This window comes from Branchiostoma floridae, chromosome 1 (genome assembly GCF_000003815.2).
Source record: "Branchiostoma floridae strain S238N-H82 chromosome 1, Bfl_VNyyK, whole genome shotgun sequence".
NCBI classification, from domain to species: Eukaryota; Metazoa; Chordata; class Leptocardii; order Amphioxiformes; family Branchiostomatidae; genus Branchiostoma; species Branchiostoma floridae.
The window spans coordinates 20,904,878-20,928,028 of record NC_049979.1 but is presented as its reverse complement, the minus strand read 5'-3'; the positions used below and the strand labels follow the sequence as shown (position 1 = coordinate 20,928,028).

The 23,151-nt window shown below is 40.4% G+C and overlaps 3 protein-coding genes across 4 annotated transcripts in view; 1 reads left to right on the top strand and 2 right to left on the bottom strand.

Annotated features, from left to right (window-relative positions):
• Nucleotides 1-4,765: 4,765 nt before the first annotated feature.
• Nucleotides 4,766-9,991, bottom strand: LOC118414480 (leukotriene-B4 omega-hydroxylase 3-like). Its single transcript, XM_035818584.1, has 12 exons — nucleotides 9,794-9,991; nucleotides 9,175-9,310; nucleotides 8,851-8,892; nucleotides 8,570-8,697; nucleotides 7,804-7,922; nucleotides 7,407-7,532; nucleotides 6,798-6,942; nucleotides 6,486-6,676; nucleotides 5,919-6,052; nucleotides 5,671-5,735; nucleotides 5,416-5,498; nucleotides 4,766-4,940 (listed from the first exon to the last, which is right to left on the bottom strand). Exons 4-12 carry the CDS (start codon nucleotides 8,573-8,575, stop codon nucleotides 4,766-4,768), a joined length of 1,044 nt encoding a protein of 347 aa, XP_035674477.1. The 5' UTR covers nucleotides 8,576-8,697; nucleotides 8,851-8,892; nucleotides 9,175-9,310; nucleotides 9,794-9,991.
• A 479-nt stretch (nucleotides 9,992-10,470) lies between these two features.
• On the bottom strand, nucleotides 10,471-18,879 carry LOC118418261 (cytochrome P450 4B1-like). Its single transcript, XM_035824109.1, has 12 exons — nucleotides 18,647-18,879; nucleotides 17,509-17,656; nucleotides 17,260-17,304; nucleotides 17,013-17,140; nucleotides 13,754-13,872; nucleotides 13,329-13,448; nucleotides 13,009-13,162; nucleotides 12,490-12,680; nucleotides 12,235-12,368; nucleotides 11,991-12,055; nucleotides 11,789-11,871; nucleotides 10,471-11,543 (listed from the first exon to the last, which is right to left on the bottom strand). The coding sequence occupies exons 1-12, from the start codon at nucleotides 18,842-18,844 to the stop codon at nucleotides 11,366-11,368; spliced, it is 1,563 nt and encodes a 520-aa protein (XP_035680002.1). The 5' UTR covers nucleotides 18,845-18,879; the 3' UTR covers nucleotides 10,471-11,365.
• Nucleotides 18,880-19,511: 632 nt separating this feature from the next.
• LOC118418280 (cytochrome P450 4B1-like) overlaps nucleotides 19,512-23,151 on the top strand; it is a 14,095-nt gene continuing 10,455 nt past the window's right edge. For both annotated transcript variants that reach the window (XM_035824129.1, XM_035824138.1), the window contains exons 1-5: nucleotides 19,512-19,775; nucleotides 20,975-21,122; nucleotides 21,735-21,779; nucleotides 22,024-22,151; nucleotides 22,614-22,732. In XM_035824129.1, the coding sequence (XP_035680022.1) occupies nucleotides 19,575-19,775; nucleotides 20,975-21,122; nucleotides 21,735-21,779; nucleotides 22,024-22,151; nucleotides 22,614-22,732 (641 nt within the window). In that variant the 5' untranslated portion in view covers nucleotides 19,512-19,574. The remainder of the gene's footprint in view (nucleotides 19,776-20,974; nucleotides 21,123-21,734; nucleotides 21,780-22,023; nucleotides 22,152-22,613; nucleotides 22,733-23,151) is intronic.

Here is a 23,151-nt window from a genome sequence, read left to right as displayed (position 1 = left end):
CCTTGTTGTAGTGTCTTATAAGAGTGAAAATATGCTACAACTGTAAGTTAGCATGAAATCAATGTATAATCAGTTGTAGTCCTTTGTTTACCATTTCTAGAATCCGTAGAATTTTGTGAGTAACCATCTAAAGATGCACGTATTTAGTTAGACCCCACTTTAGTTAAATATATTTCTTACAAACATGTTGATAGATATTGAGTGCTCGGTTAAGGACACCGCTTTACTTATACTCACTGTTCTCTCTACTCGCAATGAAAGCGTTTAACGGTGGAGGAAGCAAGAGCTTCGGCTGTTGGAATATCCATGGCCTAGGCTCAAAATTAGAAGACGCAGAATTTTTGGCAAACATTAACAAATTTGACTTCTTTTCGCTTTTAGAGACATGGTCCACAAATAACACTAAAATAGACGTCCCAAACTACAGCCACTTCCATTTACACCGAACAAAAAGTAAACGCGCAAGACGCACTTCTGGAGGCATAATCTTTTTCTACAGAAACGCATACAAAAATCATGTGAGGAAACTTCCGTCTAAGTCCTCTGATATACTTTGGGTGAGAATAGACCGCGAATTATTAGGATTACCAAAAGACTTATTCATCTGTTCTGTTTATATAAGCCCGAGCTCATCCACCACACACAAAAACTCTGATAACCATGTATTAGACATTTTGGAAAACGAAATTTCTCAATACAGCACACAGGGATTCTTACTTCTCGGGGGGATTTAAACGCTCGTCTTGGTAATCTACGAGATTACGTAGACTGCGACATTGAAGATGACAATAATCAATTTGTAAATTCAAAACACCACTCAGATAGACAGCATATGGATAAAGCACCACCAAACAAATTTGGCAGACTAATCTGTGACCTGTGCATCCAAGCTAACCTGTCCATATTGAACGGTAGGGTAGCTGGCGATCTACAGGGAAAGTTCACCTGTCATCAACCGAAAGGCAGCAGCACTGTAGATTATATCATTTCAAGTCAGCCCTTCTTAAAACACATTTTAACGTTTCGTGTAAATCCATTAACTATATTCTCTGACCATTGCATGCTGTCAGTACTCATTCACTCAAAATCTGCCCATCACAATGTCCAAGAAAATCGTAGAACCACTAATGTAAAACCATCGCCAAATCGATTTAACTGGAACGAAAAATCAGCTCACAGTTTTCTGCATTCTCTAAGTCAACCCAACATCTTACAAATAAAGATTACAAACCATTTCACTCGAAAACATTACTAATGCGACCGCTCCAGCCCAAATAGAAAACATTGTCTCAAAATTTAGCTCATTACTAATAGACGTTGGTCACAATTGTTTGAGTTTGAAAGGACAAAGAAAACATCCACGGAAAAAAACAAAACAAAAGATGGTTCGATAAAACCTGCATACAAATGAAACGTGAAATAAAAAACCTGGCTACATTGCTTGAAAAACATCCATCTAACCCAGAAATAAGAGGACGGTTCTTTAAAACGAGAAAAGACTACAAAAAACTGGTAAAAAAGAAAAAACGTGACTTCCACCAACAAATAATGAACCAACTATCTTCACTCAGAGAAAGAAACCCGACTGCGTTCTGGAACTTATTGAATAAGTTGAAACCAGAGAAAGTGTCAGGATGTAGCCAAATATCAGAGGAGGACTGGTTACAGCACTTTAGTAACCTGGACAAACATTTATTAAATGGTTTCTGTAACATAGACGCTTCAACCACCGAAACCGTAGACACTTCATTCCTTTCAAATACAACTCCAATGGAGAGCTCCATATTAGACTCCCTTATAACTGAGAAAGAATTGGACACCGCTATATCAAATTTAAAAAACAAAAAATCTAGCAGTGGCGACATGATCAATAATGAAATGTTAAAATGTGGAAGACATATTCTAAAGAAACCACTTCTACATCTTTTCAATTCCTGTCTACAAAATAGTTACTTCCCTAAAGAATGGTCCCTAAGTCACATTGTACCCATTCATAAATCCGGGGACACTTCTGTCCCAGACAACTATCGGGGAATCTCAATAATTAGTTGTCTGGGAAAACTATTCTCATCTATTTTGAATACACGTCTTGTTAATTATGCAGAGCATTACAGCCTTTTCAAACCACAACAGGCCGGTTTTAGAAAGAACTTTAGAACAACTGACAACCTTTTCGTATTATCCACCTTAGTCAGTAAATATCTGAACAAAAACGCACGACTTTATGCCTGTTTTGTAGATTTTAGCAAGGCGTTTGACTCGGTTTGGAGAGAAGGCCTTTTAATGAAATTAAATAAACTTGGATTAGGGGGGAAATTTCTACTCACTATAAAAGACATGTATTCCAAAACAACAAATTGTGTTAAAACTAGCCACGGTCTTACCGATACTTTTGTAACTAACTGTGGGGTTCGACAAGGCTGTAATCTTAGTCCTACTTTGTTTAATTTATTCATAAGTGATTTACCAGATGTGTTTAATGACCATTCCTGTAACCCTCCTATATTGCACAATAAGAAAGTGTCATGTTTATTATATGCAGATGACCTGGTACTTTTGTCTGAATCTCAACAGGGTCTGCAAACTTCTCTAAGTAGATTAGAAAATTATTGTGAATCATGGAAGTTAAATGTAGAAAACTAAAGTCATTGTATTTATGAAAGGTGGCCGCCTACCAAAAGACTGCCTTTTCCTATATAACAGACATGTAGTAGAAATTGTTACAAATTATTGCTATCTGGGCATTGTTGTAAATTCAGCTGGCACGTTCAAGGCAAATAACAAATATCTACACAGCAAAGGCCTGAGAGCCCTCTACGGAATCAACCAGTCCCTTGGCAAAGCCGACCCTTCTATATCCATAAGAAGCAAACTATTTGACACATGCGTGAAACCTATTTTGTTGTATGGTTCGGAAATATGGGGTTCATTCAAAACTCCAAAATCATCCCCAATTGAAGCTATCCATTTAAAATTTTGTAAACAATCATTGAATGTCCCCAGATCCGCCTGTAACCTGGCCGTAATGGCAGAACTGGGAAGACACCCCCTTAAACTAGAAGCATCCCTTAACGCCATCAAACACTACATAAGAGTACGCCAGAACGTGCCAGCTGATAGTCTATCAGCAGACGCCCTTTTGTGCCAATTTGAGCTAGACACATTAGGCGCTAAATGCTGGGCTTCTGGAGTCCGCAAGACGCTAGAGGAATGTGGTTTTGGCTATGTCTGGCATTCTCCCATGTCATCTGTCCTAAATCCATCGCAAATAATTCCATCCATCGACCAACGTTTAAAAGATATGTACCTTCAATCTTTCGTGACAGCAATGCGCAACAACAACAAATTACGAACATACAGATTACTGAAGACTACTTACAACGACGAGAAATACTTAAAGATTGCAAACATTCGGCACAGAACAGCCATCACAAAGCTCCGCATTAGTTCACACAGACTCCATATTGAAAAAGGCCGACATAACCACATTCCTCTGGAAGAAAGAATCTGCCAATACTGTAACTTGAATAAGATAGAGGATGAGTGTCACTTTATTGTTGACTGTACTTTATACAACAACGAAAGAAACGTCCTTTTTGAAAATATGCAACATATGTTTCCTAATTTCCGATTCTTGAATACCACGGAAAAATTCATATTTCTCATGCAACTAGATAAACCATACATTATTGATTCCATCTGTCCTTATGTTTATAACTGTTTTAAGAAGCGAGAAGAAGTTGAACTTGTACATACTAGAATGTAATAGCATATGTAGAGATGATAAGATACCCTTTTGTCAAAATTGTACCTTATCACTAGCGCTACGACCTGTACTTAGCTTGTTTGAGCACAAAAGTACAATAAAGGTCATTCATTCATTGTTTATTGCAAGTTCTTGCCCGAGGGCTAATTGCAGGTACAAACAACATGTATAACAAGGAAAATACAAATACAAAGGTGCTAGGAACTACATTCTTTGACTATGCTGTGCTACTGAAGTGTACATTATACTGGTTTTGTTGGGTTTGACTTCTTTTTAGGAATGGAAGACGAATTTACCCACTTCTTTTATAATGTATGGGTTCTTAATAAGCCGGGGTCTTTGGAGGTGGGAAAAATGTAGCCTCTACCAGGCTCCACATGTCGCTAGGAATATAGAAGATATTGACATAATGCGCAGATAACATGGCATAAGAGTTAGCGCTTGTATTTGCAAAACTCGAGAATTCAAAAATGGATCTTTATGACATATGGTATGCTAATACAAATGTAGCTACAAATTGAAGAAATAAAATGCAATACCGTAGTTCATTGACTGTGTAATCTTTGGTCTCTGTATTCTATCTTATATTTGAATTACTGGTTTATGCTGTATTTGGGTAATTAACAAGTATACATGTTGTAAATAACTTAATTTCGTTCCTTTGCGTTTAAGCTCCAATCCATCAATAAGAACTACTATTAAACTGGTATGAAATATGTCTCCATTGATAATAAGGACGATTTGTAGTAAATATTTCACCGCTGAGCTCGAGTCTATCTAAGTTGATTTCTAATTTGTAACACTTTTCACGAGGGGTTTAGAATAATGGAACTACAGAGGAGGATATCATTTCACATTCCAATGTGTAGTTCCAATCACAACAATATTCAATAGTACAGTACTCCTCATCGCTTTTCTCTACCAGTGTCTGTCTCTTATAAAGAACTAGCTAGATATGATGTAACGCTAAGTAGCTTTGTCATAACTGGCCTTCTGACGTCAGTTTATGGCTGTGATCTGCAGGAAGAGCCCTGGAGGTTTAACCCGTGTGACCAAGCTAATTTCAGGTACGGGCTCCGGTAGGGTATCGTCTGGAGTCAGACTGAACCGCTGCAGGATGAGCGCAACAGCTGTCTTCAACTCGTTCATGGCGAAGTGCTGTCCGATACAGTTCCTAGAAAATATAATGGACGAACTAGTTCATGTCTTTGGGTCTATAAAACAAAAACTTCAATGTGTGAAGCGTCCATTATATTACAAGAAAGGAAGCCTACGTTTGTAAACGTCCGGTGGTTTCCATAATCATATCCAGTTGGCATTACCTGGCGTATCGTATTACCTGGATTTCTAACCTTCATTGACGTCCATTATCTTATAGCTGCTTCTGACATTTGGGGAGCAAAAAGGCTAAGTTTATAGTCTATTCGTTCTGTAGCTAACACAACAGCTGCGCGTACGTAGATCAAACTTGTAGCCTCCATTTGCATACGTATAATGCATCTATGGGCCTTGTATCGTTTTTTTTTTTGCCGCCGACCCTTACAAGCGACCCGGTACAAAAAGAAATGGCCAGCAAACGTGTATTATGGGCAAAAAATCAAAACAAAAAAAGGCACAGAGAGTCTGCAGGCTACAAACTTGTATATTACCTTGGTCCTGCCGCAAAAGGTAGAAAGGCGTATGGACTTCGGTTCTTGGAGTTCTCCGGTGCGAAGCGCAGAGGATTGAATTCCTACAAAGCAACAAACATTATGAAGAGATTAACTGTTCTACAACTGAACAATAGGATATGTACCCATTGAGTTTATCTTTTCATAATTCATTCTACCAACTCAGATTGTGACTCAAAACAACCAACATAATAGGTATCATGTGTTTTCCAGTGAAAGTGAAAAGTACCAAACCTTTGGGTTCCCCCACACGTGAGGGTTGTAGTGTAGGTTACGCACACTGATGTACACATTGGAACCTGAAATAGCATTTCCCATTTTGTATTATTATAACATCAATGTATGTAGGTATAACATCAATACCAACTTAATAAATTTATATTCCATATCACTACTGTAGTACGAAAAAAAAACGTTCCTGCATAGGTAATTCGGTAGAGACACATTAACATTGATAGATAAAGCTATCAAATAACACGTACCTTGCGGTAGAGTTCGGCCGTCGAAGAAAGTCATAGGCTTCTCCAATTGCCTAAACAACCTCTGGACAGGAGGGTACATCCTCAGGCTTTCCTTGATGCACAAGGTGATGTACTTCAGAGACGACAAGTTGTCCCTGGGGTTCATGAAGAATGAAATCTTGAAAAACGGCTTAGGCCCAAGATGTGTCAAGGTTAAATAAAGGTCGAAAAGAAAAAGAAAAAAAGAATCGGACTTTTTAATGACACACACGTCTTTTGAATTCGACACACACACGTCTTTTGTCAAGGAATGAATCCATGAAGCCACCAGAGTCTTAGAACCACTCCGATGGAGACGGAGAGACGGAGAACGCTACAAACTATCTGCTACATAAAGCGGTGGATTCATTCCTTGATAAAGACTGGTTTTGAGTTAGTCCAAATTCTTGAGGCAATTGCATTCCTCTTCATGGTGAATTTTACCAGTACTTTTCCTGTATGTTATCTATATTCCTTGCGTGGCCTAATTTGGGTGGGCAGTAGACTGACGTGGTTTTCGTGTCATAGATTTCCTGAAATCTTCCCTACCACGTCAGTTCCGTTCTCCCCTGCAGCACTTCCTGTGCCTCCTTCCTGCACTTCTCCTGATGTCCCGGATGACGAGCCAGACAGTACAGGGTCCAGGCCAGCCCGCTGGCTGTGGTGTCGTGTCCCTCGAACACAAATGTGTCCACCTCGTCACGGATCTCAGCGTCTGTCAGACCGTTACCATCTTCATCCTGAAATAATTTTCGAGAGACTCGACACAGTATTCCTTTGTCTGCGATTGTATTTCTAGCTTTGAACAAATACGTTACGTACATGATACGTTTACAAATCTCAGAGGAATTTTTCATGTACCTTTGCCTTCAGCAGGATGTCCAGGAAGTCCAGATATTTCCGTCCATGGTGAATGTCTTGCGAACCTGGATGATCTAGAGTTTTCCTACGTTCTTGGATGATGGCCTCGGAGTATCGGTGGGCAGAATCGCGGGCTTTCTTGTACCTGAAAATCGTCAAATATGTGGAACTAAAATCATGGCAGATATAAAACGTATGATACATTTTTATATTGACGCTGGCAGTGTGAGTTTGATATACATGTTATTACTTTGGGCGGAGCCACATACTCATGTTGTAATTGTTAAATCCACAATGTTGATTCAAAATGTCAAAGTGAAGTTCATATCATGTTTTTTAAAGTATCAACTGTAATCAACATGTGGAAACAATGTATGGACATGTATTCGCTCCAACAATGCCATTGACATTACATTTGTACATTGCATTTCTTAACAGAAAAACGGCCTATTAATATTTGTCTTTTTGTGGATATTCATTCAAAACTTTGAATGCAAGAATCGTATCATGTACTCGTATATGGAATGGTGTATCCAACCTACGGATGCTATTTATCAATAATAATTTGCTGGGTTGAAGTTAGGACAATAGACTCCACTTCAACAATACCTCTTCCCAGCCGGTAAGCAGTTGATGTACAAGAAGTCGTTGAGGAAGTACTGAGATAAGTGAGCTCCACGCTTCTCTGTCAGCTGAGCCAACTCATGAACGGCTGCTATGTACTCATTTGATTTCCTTGAAAAGAAACAACAATAGATTAAAACATATTTTTTAATTAATTACTATTATCAATTAAGTTTGATATTCTTGACTTAGTTTTTTGTAGTCGTGAACGTAGTACTGAAATTTCCGTTGCAGCATTGGCCGATTATCGAACATTTTATTTCGAATTCAACCTTTTATTACCTCCTACATTCTGGCTTTGTTTTGCATCATACAATCATTTTCTTTTCAAAATTGTTGTAACAATCGGCGATGGCCGAATATTGTACGGTTATGAAAATACCTTGTCTGACAGTCAGTGTTCTGACCTAGAGCACACTTCAGCATGTTGTCCAGTGTCATCAGACTTAGGTGGTGAAACACATCGACAGATGATCCGGATCCAAGTTCCTCCCACTTTTCCTAGTAAAAAATAATAGCAGCGAGATAACAAAAACAAGTTCGAGTCATCACTCAATTTCACATGAATGAAGTTGTCAATACTTGTACTTTGATGGATCATAGCTCAAGTGAACATCGCATTTTGTGTTCTAAGTATCTATCTATCTGTAATTCTTTGTAGACATAATAAATGCCTGATTATACTTGAGTTATGTTTAATGAAACGCGTGTAGAGACACATGTCAATGGATACGGCGATAATGTCACATGTTAACGCTCTATATGTCAACATATGTACATGTATGCATATACATGTATATGTATATACATGTGCGTGTTGTGTATGCATGTGTGTGTGTGTGTGTGTGTGTGTGTGTGTGTGTGTGTGTGTGTGTGTGTGTGTGTGTGTGTGTGTGTGATGGTATGTATTTACCCGTGTGTTTGTGTGCGCGCGTGTTTGTGTCAATGTGTGTATGTGTGTGTCAATGTGTGTATGTGTCAATGTGTTTGTGACAGAGATAGAGAGCTTGAGTGTGTGTGAGAGTTTGCATGTGCGTGTGTGTACATGTGTGTGAAAGAAAGGGGGGAGTGAGAAAGAGAGAGTGAGAGAGAGAGGGGGGAGTATGCGCGTGTGTGTCTGTGGTGACCAAAGATGGCTCATGACTCACCAACATAACGTTTGTGCTCTCGGAGAACAGTCTGATGTAAGGCTTCAGCACCTCGAAGTGGAAGGCTGGTGTAAGCAGGCGGCGGTTCCGGAACCACTTAGCCCCGTTACTGTTCAAAAGGCCGTCACCTACCAAATTCCGATGTTTTAGTACGAATTTATGATCTTCGTTAACATAGAAAAGTCTCAAAAGTAATTCAACAGTAATGTGATGTTTGTATCTAACCCTTTACCAAGCGAATGTTTCTCCTAAGAATAGAGTTGAGGGAAGGAAATACACACCTAGCCATGGTCTCAGAATGTTGTACGGGAATCCACCTTTCTCTGCAAGGACAAAATACATAATCACCACATTCGTGTAATAAGCATAATTTCTAATAAAACTTGTGCCAGCACAACAGAGGTATTATGATGAAAATTATGATGAAAATAAGCACAATCATACGATATTGCTTCCAACTGTGATGCCACTCACGAGCCGTAACCATGCATTAATGAATTACCGCTTTATGTGAAGATTTTTTTCTTTTGCCTGACTGTTCTACTTACTATATGCTAGGCATTGTCTAGTATTGAACTTTGACCAATACAAAGAAAACATCTGACCTGCTCTGGCAAACACTTCCTTGACATATTTCGGATGGACTACGGAACAGTGCGTCCTCCCCGGTCAGTACTTGAAGAGATATGCGTACTTGTACGTAGCCGACCATTCCAGGGATTTCTCATCAAGCTTTTCTCCCTACGTGACAAATGAAATACTAGTAAGCAAAATACTAGTAAGTAAACTAGTAAACGATCGTTTCCATACCACATAATTTTGTTGTAAGACACGCAGAAGTAAAGTCAACGAAAAGCGGTAAACTGAATCCATGCTCACTGTAACGCGAAAAGCATTTCAAGGACACATGCTGCCTTTAGTATAACTACTGGCTGCCTGATTCTGCAAGATACATGCCAGAGTCCACGTTTATACACAGTACCGCCTATAGCCACTGCTTAGATAATGGCTGTTCAAAGGTCAAAAAATCATACGGGATTCACAACAAGAATAAAAACCATCGTATGACAATTCGTACGTACGATGAAGTCAACGGAAGTACTGTCTAACCTAGTCTTACGTAGTAGTGGCTCTGTAACCAGCAGCCATAGTGTTTCATGTAACATTGCTGTAACGTAGCTTACAATATACAAGTTACTGGGTTATCTATCAGCAGTAACTTACGATGACAGTATGACCGAACAGCCAGTGCGCTCCTGGCGGAACAGGCAGCACCTTCTCCTGCAGCTTCACCCTCTGCAGGGATCTCCAGACAGCTGCAGCAGCCTGGCACAGCAGGACCACGGTCACGGTTAACACACCCCAGCTCACTACGTCTACAATTAGCGCGGTGAAGCGCTGAACATCACCAAGGAACACCATAGCGCTTACTATCAAACACAACGCTTACTTTACCGCGCACACTGTGTTATCGAATTGGGACAAAGGGCAAAGGTCGGTACATGAGGATATCAGGCATCAAGAAGCTGATTTACACAGTTCTCTTTTGAGTGCATCAAAACAGTATAAACACTATTTGTCGGGGAAATAGGAGTTTTCTTTTACACAACCAACTAATCTCACCCAAGCTGACGTTTCGATGCCTGTCAGACATCTTCCTTGAAGAACTTCTAACTGGAGTTCTACTTCTCGCCGATATAGTTGATGTAGGTGGCGCTTTTGCGGCGAGAACACAATCCCAAACATGACTGAGTTTGTACCCCCCTCGTCCCGGTTGAGCTAAGGTGAGGTCAACTGGTTGTGAAAAAGAAAACTCCTATATCCTATGCTCTACCAACCTAATGAAATTATTTCGGTAGTATTTGTCAGGTGTGCACATACACACATTCAATGCTACTCATGACATTGGTCCCTGACTTTATTTCTTCACCCCAAGGAAGCTTCTTAGTGGTATATTGCTGTACATTTGTATTTGTTTGTATATATATGATAATATAACCGTCTCCCTCTCTAAATATTTCCTGTTAGTGCTGTTGCGCTTGATACAATCAATCTTTATTGCACAACAACTGTAACGGATGGCAAGTTCTAGGGCAGGACATACCTAATAAACTAATATCTACGCAATAGCTTATAGAAAAAGTAAATATATAGCTAAAGACTAGGACTTCCAGACAGGATTACAAATGATAGCTTTGTATTTTGTACAACAGGGCAGTTCATCTCCAAAAGATACCAAAGATAGAAAATGTTTTTGGCGAAGTCTAGCCTGTAAAGCACCAAATTATAGATTGTTCTTAGGGTACACAGCATGTTATACCTGTTATACATATCTATATATAGCGTAAAAGACGCCTCCAGTTCATATCTTGATCAGTTACGTTCACAGTTCATTTCCTTCAATACTGTGGCCATTTCCAGTTTGGAGCAAATCATCGATGGTGTTCACAGTCTTCATCTGATGATAAGATTGTAACTGAAATCCTCTGTGTACAATTTAGTATCACCATAAAAAAACTTTCAAACATAAAATAAGTACCGAATGTCATATTCTAGCAGAAGTACGTTTCAGGGACTACACCTGGGGACTATCAAATGTTATCAAAATTCAAAACCTTAATAAGAGTTGCCTGTACATGTGAGACACGAAAAAGCATTAAGGTTTAGCTTGCCTGACTTATTCCATTGCATTTAGCGTAATCACACAATCACCAACTGGAAAGCGTGCGGCAAGATAAGTACTCAACCACTAGTTTGATGTGGCGTGTTCAATACTACACGTCATTATCAGATACCTTAGGCCGTAAGAGATTTAATCTTCAGAAAAAGGCCCGGCTTTTTAGCACGCATGATCAGTTTAGGAACAGGGATGGGCTCCGGTAGGGTATTATCAGGAGTCAGGCTGAACCGCTGCAGGATCAGCGCAACAGCTGTCTTCAACTCGTTCATGGCGAAGTGCTGTCCGATACAGTTTCTATATGTTAAAATACAGGAATTGCATGAGTGATACGGTGTTACAGTGTAAAATGAACTTGTCAAATCAGACTGAGATCTGAGGAAAGTAAACGTGAGAGGACAATTTCATTGTACACTTATGAAGACAGACTGTCGAATCGTTTTTAGATCAGAATAATGCTGTAGACGTGAGAAACAATGTTCATTAGACAATCAACCTGATGAAACTTCTTACCGAGGTTAACATACAAAATCTGGGCTTACCTCGGCCCAGCAGCAAAGGGGATAAACGCAAATGGGTGCCTGCCCTTTGAGTTTTCCGTGGAAAATCGCAGTGGGTCAAACTCCTGAAATTGGAACAAGGCAACATTCATTTTGCTTGAATGTCAACAACTGCAGTCAAAAATATAACATTTAGATACAAAAGTTTAGAATACAAAATAACAAAAATATTTGAAAATCCTACCATAGGGTTTTCCCAGACGTGAGGATTGTGATGCAGAGTGTTGGTTGATATGCCAACTCTTGATCCTACGCAAGTAATGAATAATCACTTAAAACATACGACCAGCAGTCTGAACGTGATTTGCTAGACATATGAAAAGTATATCTAAGTGACGAAGTCAGACTGCTATCATATATGAATGAATGTGAATTTAAGAACACAATTTGTCCATATTCTATTAGCACTATACTTGTGGGAAGGGTACCTTCGGGGAGTGTCCTTCCATCTGGGAACGTCAGGGGGCTCTCCAGATGTCGGAATATCATGGGCACAGGAGGGAACAATCGTATGGCCTCTTTCACACACATGGTGATGTACTTCAGGGAGGGCAGAAGATCCCTACAAGGAAAGACGCATAAAACAGCTGAAACTAATATGTATCACTGAAAACAAGTAGTCTTCAAATCATTGGCAAAAACAATGACTATCTTCAAGATTATTGACATGAACATGAATGTACCACGTCACTTCCGTTCTCCCCTGCAGCATTTCCTGTGCCTCCTTCCTGCACTTCTCCTGATGTCCCGGATGACGAGCCAGACAGTACAGGGTCCAGGCCAGCCCGCTGGCTGTGGTGTCGTGTCCCTCAAACATGAAGGTGTCCACCTCGTCACGGATCTCAGCATCAGTCAGACCGTTACCATCTTCATCCTGCAGAGATCAAATGAACCTAAATCTACGTTGGTAAGTTAACGGTTGGAAGTGCCCTCCCGTTTAGCCTGGCTTGTCATTCATGAACGACCTTGTGGACTATTCATCACTAAGCTTTTCGATAATATACTTTCTGTGTAAGCAACACAATACAACTTGGTGAGTAGCTAACGCTATGTTTATTCTTTCCAATCATGTCATATTTTTTGGACCTCTACGTCAGGACAGAGAAAAACCATGCGACTTATGATATACTTCATTATTCAGTTCAAAATATCGTTGTGTATAATCTTCATCTTTGTTTTAGTTAGGATGAAAATTTACGGACCCTTGCTTTCAACAGTATGTCCAGAAAGTCCAGATATTTCTTCTTGTTTGTCGCCTCCTCGTCATCCTGAGTGTGCCGTTGCTTCAGGGCTTCTCGTCTCTCGGTGATGATGCGTTTTGCATACTCGTGAACCAGGTTACAGGCTTTGCGGTACCTAAAGAACAGTCAAGTCAACGCAACGCAACACCAATACAGCGTTTTCATTAGTCCGTGCCATTACCTGTTTTGATGTAATCTTCAGGTGATATAAAATAAAATGACCATGTTGTTTGGAACGGTTTGCCAATGGTGGTATTATGATTGTGACTCGACATACTTACTTCTTCCCGTCAGCAGAGAGTGCATAGATCAGATCACTCCGGAGTAACAAGGTCCTCCCCCTCTTCATGGTGAGGTCTGCAAGGTCGTACACAGCAGCGATGTAGTCATTCGTTTTCCTGCAGTAAATGCCCAAACATTGTTGATAAACGTTCAATCAAATTCGAGACACTGCAGACACGAGCTATCGCCAAGAACCTTTTGTCATGTAAAACGTTATATTATACCATTATAACCTAAATAACTTGTCGGATTTGATTGTGTTTTTGTTTTTTGTTATTACATTTGATTCTATCATTCTATTACTTAGCTTGGCAAACGTAAATATTGTGTACAAAACACGTTGTCTTCTGGTGACTTACCAAAGTGATGAAACTGCTAGCTCAACTTCCAATGAATTGTAGAAATTTTTTAGCGTTTTTAATACCTTGTCTGACAGTCGGTGTGCTGACTGAGCGCACACTTTAACATACTGTCCAGCGTCATCAGACTTGTGTGATGAAACACGTCAATGGACGATCCAGACTTCAGCTCTTCCCAGTTTTTCTGCGGAAATTAAGTAGAGATTGCCCGGTAAAATTTCTCTGCGAGACTCTAACTGTGGAAATTTCGCTAGGGAGTAATGGCAAAAATTGTGCGCACTCAGCGTCATCAACTGAAAATTTATGAGGAACTGAAAGCAATGACCGGTCGGGAATATTCGATGTAAACTATTTGTTTTTCCTTTTACGCAGCGGTAGCGCTTGTATCAAGAAAATGAGTCGTAGTTTCTGATTCATAGTCCCTACATGGTACATTCAAAGAACATCGTAGGATCCTACAACATGCTTGACTTTCGAATTCCCACTGAGAACCCCTATATTTTTTTGGCGGACGCCTCAGGGGCTCCGCCTAACATTATAGTGCGCGTCTGTTTGACAAGAATTCCCAGAATTCCGCAGGCATCTGTGGAATTTTTACACAGGCATGCGTAGTTGCATCCTGCTTATCTGCAATCTGCATTCTTCCGTTCCCCGAAGGGGATTCCCAAGTAGCCGGGTGTAACCAAACCAAACTGATACTCCAGCCAGACAGGGCAAAGATAACATCTGGAAAGTATCCGATTGTGACAAAATTAGTGCCTAAAAACATATGCGAAATTTGCCAAAAATTTGGTCACAAACAATAACCTACGTATCAACACATGTCCTCAAAGTATTATTGTAGTTGTATTTTACCAAATAGAAGGCATAGCCCCAAGGAATACCGAGAATTAATGTCTCTAAAATAGGGTTTCTGTTGGTTGAAAGCCCCTTCCGAAGTTCCCCGAAGGTTGAAGCATGCTAATTGACCTGTCCATTGGGAACAGCAGGCTAACTACCGCACCAGCTTGCCGCGTGGGGCACACATGGTGCACATTAGAACATACAAGGGGCTTTCTCATGATTATATCGGCTGACAATTGGAAAACACAGTCAAGAGAAGACCATACTAACTATTTTACATAACAAACATGTGCTTATGTGCTAAAATGTTTTAGACTTGTAGTAAGATGTAATAGTCATGTCGATAAAGGCTCCAGTAAGAGTTATTGACTGATTGATTTTAGTTTCTCCTAACTGTCAAATGTATCCAAAGATTGAAAGAAAATAGGTACAGATTTATTGAATCGTAGTGTTTTGTGTATTTACTTTTTATGTAATGGGCTTGTAGATGATTTTTCTAATACATGAGTAAAAATTCAATCGTATTTTATGAGTTTTCATACAGATGTATTACATGTCTACCTCCTCAATCTTGGTATCAACCTTTGGAGTTCCCCTGCATGTTTGATCAAAGATGCATGTCCTGGGCTTCTTGTATCTTTCAATCATATCGGCCGAGAAATTTCAGTGGGAAGGTCCCCACGAGTTTGCACCCCAAATTTTAATGAAATGTGGTATATGAAGTGGTTCTATGCTTTGTAAGTTGCATTTCAACCAGAGAAACCAAGCATTAGATATACGATCCGAGCTGACCCTCGATCTGCACCACAGGTGGTACACTCTTATCACCACCCAACCCAGCCTGGTCAGGTCTGGTCTCTTGAATTCGGGGAAAGTCGGAAATCGGTTCCGCATGAGTGATTGTCTCACTTGCCTCATTTGTAAAATTAATGAGAAACATTTATGGTCACGTCACAAGAGACCGTCCTTCTTAAGCTTGTTAACAGCAATACCCTACAAACATCCATCGCGTGGTGTACATGACAAGTGCCCACAGTACTTGATTTCTGCTTTGGGCATACAATGCTTTAAAGTGTTAAATTTGGGAATGTTTTTCCCATTTTTAGACCAAAAATGTTAAGTTTTGGCTCCTATGTATGAATGCCAAATAATCTGAAATTTGGTATGAGTGTTGTAAGGTATGCGCCCACACAGCTCTATCCGGCCGTACGGTTTACATCACTTTAAAGTTGTTCAATTTGGGATATTTGCCAGTTATAACTAGTTGGAACCGGTTAGAACCAATTTGAAACAGTTTTAACTGGTTTGAAAATAGAACCAGTTAGAACCGGTTTGAAGTTACAACCGGTCAGAACCGGTTTGAACCGGTTTGAACCGGTCAGAACCGGCTTGAACCAGTTTAGACCGGTTTGAACCGGTCAGAACCAGTTTGAACCGGTCTGAACCAGTTTGAACCGGTCAGAACCAGTTTGAACCAGTCAGAACCGGTCAGAACCGGTCAGAACCAGTTACAACCTGTTTGAATCGGTCAGAACCAGTTTGAACCAGTTAGAACCGGTTTGAACCGGTCAGAACCAGTTTGAACCGGTTGGAACCAGTTACAACCAGTTTGAACCAGTTTGAACCGGTTTGAATCGGTCAGAACCAGTTAGAACCAGTCAGAACCGGTCAGAAGCAGTTTGAACCGGTCAGAACCAGTTTGAACCGGTCAGAACCAGATAGAACCGGTCAGAACCAGTTTGAACCGGTTAGAACCGTTAAGAACCTGTTAGAACCGGTTTGAACCAGTTACAACCAGTTTCAACCTGTTAGAACCCCAGTCGATTTGTTTTCAGTGTTTTGATAGAGGCCTTAGAAATTGTTATAATTTGGTCATTTGTACACCAAAAATATATATTTTGGGCCCCTGTGCCCTGGTATTACAACCTAAAGACCTAAAATTTGGTGCATATGTACATTGGGCATATGACAACAGGACTCCATCAACACTTTCTTCATAGATCACTTAAAAAATGAGTCATTGTAGGGTTTTGGGGCATTTTTTTACTAAAAATGTTTGGCTCCTATGCCCTTGTATTGAAGGCGAATGACCTAAAATTTGGTACAGAGGTGCATTGAATATAACAGTTATGCTCACAGGACCCCCTCGACAACTTCTCAATAGATTACTTCACAAATAAGTTAATTTGGGGTTTTCGGCCATTTTTTACTAAAAATGTATATTTTGGGCCCCTGTGCCCTTGTATTACAACCTGATGACCTAAAATTTGGCATTGGATATATGTTCATACATACAGCCAGGCGAAAGGAAATACAACAGACCTACAACAAAAATCATTAATACTTATAAACAATAAAACCGTCCGCCATGGCAATAATTTTTATTGTCACACTTATTCTATCTGTTGTTGCATGGACGTTTACGCCAAGCTCAATTATTGCACCAATCGCCTACGCAATAAAATAGTAAATAGGATTTACCAGCATGACGTTTGTGCTCTCTGAGAAGAGTCTAACGTACGGCTTGAGGATTTCGAAGTGGAACCCCGGTGTGAGGAGGCGGCGGTTCCGGAACCACTTGGGTCCGGCGCTGGTAAGAAGACCGTCCCCTGTTGAAGTATCTCAATGTTCCGATCATTTTGCAAATAGAAAATGAACGGGATTGCATTGTTTGTAATGATATCATAAAACGACAATGTGTATGTTAGGAATAAATTTGTATACATACCAAGCCAAGGCCTCAAGAAGCTGTAGACGTAGTCGTCCTTTCTGTCTGTAAAATGCCGTATTATAAGTTGTACGACCTGGTATAACATAGTAATTAGAAACATATTTCCGATTACGGAATTTACGGTCATACCAACTGCTAATAGTTTGTTATGAACTAACCTCTCAGGGGAAGAAAAGTGACACAAATATGAAAATTTAAATTTTACAATGTGACAAAATGCATAATCTTTTTGTGTTGCCAACATACCTGCCCGTGACATCACCGCCTTGACGTAATCAGGATGGTACACGCTACAGTGTTGCAGAAGCGGCCCCATGCGGATTACATGAGCGTACTTGTAGATCTTCGACCACTCCATAGCCTTCAGCATTAATCCCCGACCCTCATCACCAAGCTGTTAACATCATAGTTTAATCTTTTTGTTAAGCAGTGATCCAATTACAGTGTCGTAAAATGTGTCGCTATTGACAGGAACATCCTTTTAGTAGTGCCAACAAGACAAGGATTATTGACAGGAAGCATGCACTTCAAATAACCCAATCAATTGAAAGCACGATGCCATGGCTCATTGGGTGGAATGGTTGACTAGCATTAGCAAGTCATGCATTTTAACTTTTTTTTTCAACATCCATTTTTAATATTCTAGTATTACAAATTCCTGATCGGGAAATATCGATCAATAAGTCCGTGAATAAGTCTTATTTCTTTACATCCTTTTGCTGTCCATGGGTTATCCTCAGGGTTAGGGTTGACTGTATCAATATGTTATTTATAAGATTTTCAAAGGAACTGACAGGGACATCATCTGTCAATAGTTCCAAAAATTCTTATTGACCAAAAGTATCAAAATTATTATCGATGACAATATTCTAGCAACAATTGTAACAATATTTTATTGAAAAGAATACCCTGTCAATAGACACTGACGTTAAGGTAAGAGCGTCGTGGACATGTTGGCTTGAGTTTGACATTTCACCCTATGTTCTCGGGTCATTGACCGCGCGGTCGGCCGTCAGTTCCTACTATACAAAAACCAATGACGTACAATGCTAGTTTAATTGTATGGAGAATGTGGCATTTCTTTGCGTGAAAAGTATACCATAACTGTTTGATTCAAGTAGTAGTGGTGCTTTACATGGACTTAATTATACACATGATAACAAGAACAGCATTGCAACAGGCAAGTCGTGCATATTCAGAACACTAGCAAGAATCGTTTTACGCTTGGTTACTTCTTGAATCAACTTTAACCCAAGTACTACAATGTTATATATATCGGTGCGATGATATGTTTTAGTTTCAGGTTGTAACGAGTATCTTACTGTATCGTACCGTTTATATAAGCTCCTTGCTTGTACTGAGTGTGAGGTCACTCTAAACTTACCAAGACCATGTGTCCGAGCAGCCAGTGACTTCCGGGTGGTACCGGGAACTCCTTTGCCATTTTCTGGTTACGTCTGACGGTGTTCCAAAGGCTGATAGTCACCTTTACTACTACTACAGCTATGACAACAATCGTCGCCCATGTCAATGTTATCATAGAGGTTCCTCCGATAGGAAAAACGTCGCCAGGTTTTGTCATGACGCTGTGCTACTGCATGCGTTCGTTCGCAAGCTTGAAGTACAGGTAACAGGTTCAAAGGTCAAGGTGTTTTTATAGTATTCATACTTACCGTATGTTTTCTGACAAGTATTAATTGTGCTGTATTATCTTTTCTATCGTTAAATAGATAGAAATTTTCCATCTGCTGTATTTTGGTCTATTTTTTTTTCATTTAATAGTTCATACTGTACAGTAGAATTGCTGGTCCATTTAACCTATTTTTCCCTCTGTGTCTCTCTCTCACCATTGTATTGTGAGGGATAGTAATAGGATTGACAGAATGAGGTGATATTCTCAAGATTGTCAAAATAACATTTTCATGCTATGGTCAGCAAACCTCAGATTAGGCGCTGACGTATGTCTTCAGTTTGTTGTCAATACTAGTACATGTATTTAACTTACGTCTGCCAGGGTTATCCTTTCAATAGTGCAAAGTTAATAGGAATTTTCAACAATAGTCCTGTCTATGATAAAAAAAATCTTATTATGACGGGAACCACAACCAATGCCCTTTTCCAGTACTTTCAAGTGTAGGTGCGCCCCCTATAGCTAGCGTAGATCCTGCCATGCGTCACCTCTGAACTTTGGCCTAAAACACGTCCGCGTAAGCTGTCAAATCCATGCTAGCGCACCTGACCTCTCATGTATTTGGCGGCGCAGGGATTTGGCTTCACAGCACGTCAACGTACACACAGTGCGACAGGTCGCTATGGCTGTAACAGACGCCCTTCTGAGCAGCGGTGGAAACACCGTTGTAACCCTAACGTGTTGTTGTGCTGTGGTTGTGTTGGTTGTAACGCTACTGAAGGCCACGGTGGATCTGTGGCGCACCGTGAGGTGTAACCGGAAGATGGCGGTGGATTTTCCCGTACCTCCCGGGGGTCACTGGCTGCTCGGTCATTTGGTCATGGTACGTTTAAAATGCTTCAGATATAACGTTACATACCAGAGAGGCTGTGACCTTGGTGCCAACTTGCATATACAACGCATGGTCTTCTTATATAAAGCTTTCAAGAAACATTTTCTGCCCATTGTTTAACTATAGGGCTATTAAGCCTGAATGCTATACAAATGGGTTACAGGTCAATGTACCTAAAAATTGCTCAAACGTCGATGTACCTTAAGATTACTCAAACTTCTTTAGACTATGACAATCACCGGCGAATAATATTCGCCGATAATGATGACAAGCATATGTCGATTTCTGTTGCTGTGTTCAGTGCCTAAAAAAAGTGGCGAGGCGTATTCGCTACGATATTGTTATAACGTATGGACCTTGAACCTTGAACGTGGACACCAAATCTGCTCAATGCGCAACCTGTACCGTATTGAAAGTTTTGTATCCATAGTGCGTTGAAAGAGTTTGACTTTCATGTGTGACAACATGACATTATTGGCAAGACACCCGGTTGTTCAAGGTGGTCATCTGGACAATCCCGGGTCATTGCGCGAAGTCATGAGGCAAACGGGCTGTCCGCACGGACGTTGACCTTACATCATGGTAGCAAACATCGCATTTTCGGGTCAATGGCCCTGAAAGCTTCTACCTGGGATGGTGGTCTTTTTATAGGTTTCCTTGTCTCTGTTCCACAAGAAAAATCACAACATTTTTACAACATGTGTACGATATGCAGACATACTGAAAATATAATGTCTGAAAATTGAGACAAAGATCCACGATTCATAGACGTAAAAATCTGCCTATTCATGCACTTTCGCCCGGAATCACTATCTACATTTGTAGTTACTCTCCAAGCAGAGATTTCTTTATGTTCAGCCGCGAGACTGAGACAGTAATAAACAACGCAAACCCGAAAGCCCGATAAAACACCGTAAAATGTTTTAAAAAAAACACCGTAAGATGTTTAAGAAAACGGAAAGTCGTGTATGGATCTTCATTTGGAGTAATTGGTGTATTTTAGGAGTTGGCAATAGAAAGAAACAATAATTAGATTTCGGGGGCCCCTAGCTTTTTACGGTACTCCAGCAGAAGTTCGGGTTTTGGTATTTCGTGTTCTGCACAAACTACGGTTTCATATTTTTAGTAGTAGATTACTTTTGCATCCTTTCACTCAATACGTTCATCTCGATCGTTGTCTGATGTTACAGCTCGGTCCGGAGGGAGGAGAACTGATGTTGAAAGGTCCCGGATGGGCGGAGGACTACAAGTACGCTCACCTGATGCATTCAGGTCCCCTTCTTACTCACTGCAGTGTGTACCATCCCGACTACGTCAAGACTGTAATGGCACGGGCAGGTAATATAATGATTTCTTTCTTCTTCTCATCTGGCGTCTTTTCCTCCTCCTTTCTCTTTATGATCGAGCTCCCTTTTAATGAATGTAAAGCTAATGACTTGACGAACTTGTAGGTAAACATGTAGTATAAGTATAAAAATATGCATACTGTTAATGCAGGTTCGCAATAGGTTTTACACTCGTCTAAATCGCAGAGCGTCGTCACCTTAGGTTTCTTACGTATACTGTACTCAGTCTATATATATATGCAAGACAGTATCTTGCAAGCTTGCTGCAGTATCATCATGGATTACTAGTCGGCGCTTCTGCACCGCTGAGTTACAGATTTCCAGTAGAAGTATAATAGCCTGACTTACTAATCAATACCAGCATATGTTGTATAATTTTCACTCCCACAAATGATGTCCAAAACTTATTCTTTTCCCCCACATTTATTACACTAAAAGGCAAACCTGTCCGTCTTTACTAGTTCATATTTCTAGTTTTACTCTAAGATAAATCTGAATCGGGTTATTGATGGACAGCACTTTCATGCAACCTATGTCTTACTGTTCATCTTTAAGTTGTGACATTTCAACTGAACCAACAGCTACACGTCGTGATATTTTACAGATAAAAAGGACGCGTACGCATATGATTTCCTGCGACCATGGTTAGGTGAGTAGGATGTACGGTGATTTTTCTTATTTTCTTGGTCACTGTTTTTTTTTATTATGAGGGGTAAACAAAACAGGTGGTAAACAACCTTGGCAAGTCTGTATGTAATATTGAGCAGATCGCAAACAATGTGTTCAGAAATATGTATCACATTCGTCATTGATATCGTTTACATTGTTGTTGCAATTTGATAATTTGATATGAACACACTAAACGTGCAACTGCAGTCTGTACCTACCAACAGGGGACGGTCTTCTGACCAGCGCCGGGCCCAAGTGGTTCCGGAACCGCCGCCTCCTCACACCGGGGTTCCACTTCGAGATCCTCAAGCCGTACGTTAGGCTCTTCTCAGAGAGCACAAACGCTATGCTGGTAGGTGTAATAATGGGAAGATATACTTCATACTTTAAAAAACTGAAGCAAAGATCTGATTGTCACAGTCTGTAAAATGTTTGGTAATTTTCCAACTATGAGCAATACTTGGTCTTTGTTTCTCGTCAAAATTGAATTTAACGTGACAGGTATAGAATGCAAAAGTTATAATATCCCGTGAATGCATAGAGGAAACAACACAGTTGCAGTGTATTCCGTATCATTAGAAGTAATACCAACCCAAACGCGTGTAGGATCGCCCGAAGGCCGGAGGGCGATCCGACCCGTGGGAAGGCTCTGCCCCAGTCCTGATCTCCTGAGGGTCTTGCATGGGACTCAATCTTTGAATCTGATAACATGTTGAAAGGTGTCGTATTGTATCTGCTCCACTTATTTTCCACTGATGTTGCTATTTGTTTCGTTTCTGTACCACGTCATGTCGTTGTCCACTTATTTCCACAGACAAACTGGGAAGAGCTGAAGTCTGGATCGTCCATTGACGTATTTCATCACACGAGTCTGATGACTCTGGACAGTATGTTAAAGTGTGCGCTCAGTCAGCACACCGACTGTCAGACAAGGTACAGGGATGAAATTTCATAGCTTTCCTTACTTAAATGAGCACATTTGGTAACTTGACTAGCTTAGACCATACTAGAAAATACATACCAAATTTGCTATTGACGTTGTCGTAATACCCCCCTCACATTAGGCGCGATTTAATTGGACGACGAGTCTGCGAGCCCTAATTTACGAGGAGGCATGACCCTGGTGCCGACGAAGAAATGGCAGAGTTTCCCCTTCCCGTCAGGGTCCTGCCTCCACATAATTTAGAGCTTGCAGACTCGTCGTCCGATTGAATCGCGCCTAATGTGAGGGGGGGGCGGTATAAAGCCCCCTTTACAAATCAAGAATTTAGCTCGGCCGAGTTGTCAGCGAGCTCTGAATTACGAAGAGGTATGACCTTGATGCCGACGAAGAAACACTGCCATTGTTGTAG

Coding starts and splice junctions, on each gene's coding strand:
- LOC118414480 (XM_035818584.1), bottom strand. Junction 5,499..5,670: donor ACGTGTGGGGGAACCCAAAG/GTTTGGTACTTT, acceptor GTTGCTTTGTAG/GAATTCAATCCTCTGCGCTT. Junction 4,941..5,415: donor CCTTTTGCGGCAGGACCAAG/GTAATATACAAG, acceptor TATATTTTCTAG/GAACTGTATCGGACAGCACT.
- LOC118418261 (XM_035824109.1), bottom strand. CDS start 18,844: ATGACAAAACCTGGCGACGTTTTTCCTATCGGAGGAACCTCTATGATA. Junction 12,369..12,489: donor GGGAGAACGGAAGTGACGTG/GTACATTCATGT, acceptor CTTTCCTTGTAG/GGATCTTCTGCCCTCCCTGA. Junction 11,544..11,788: donor CCCTTTGCTGCTGGGCCGAG/GTAAGCCCAGAT, acceptor TTTAACATATAG/AAACTGTATCGGACAGCACT.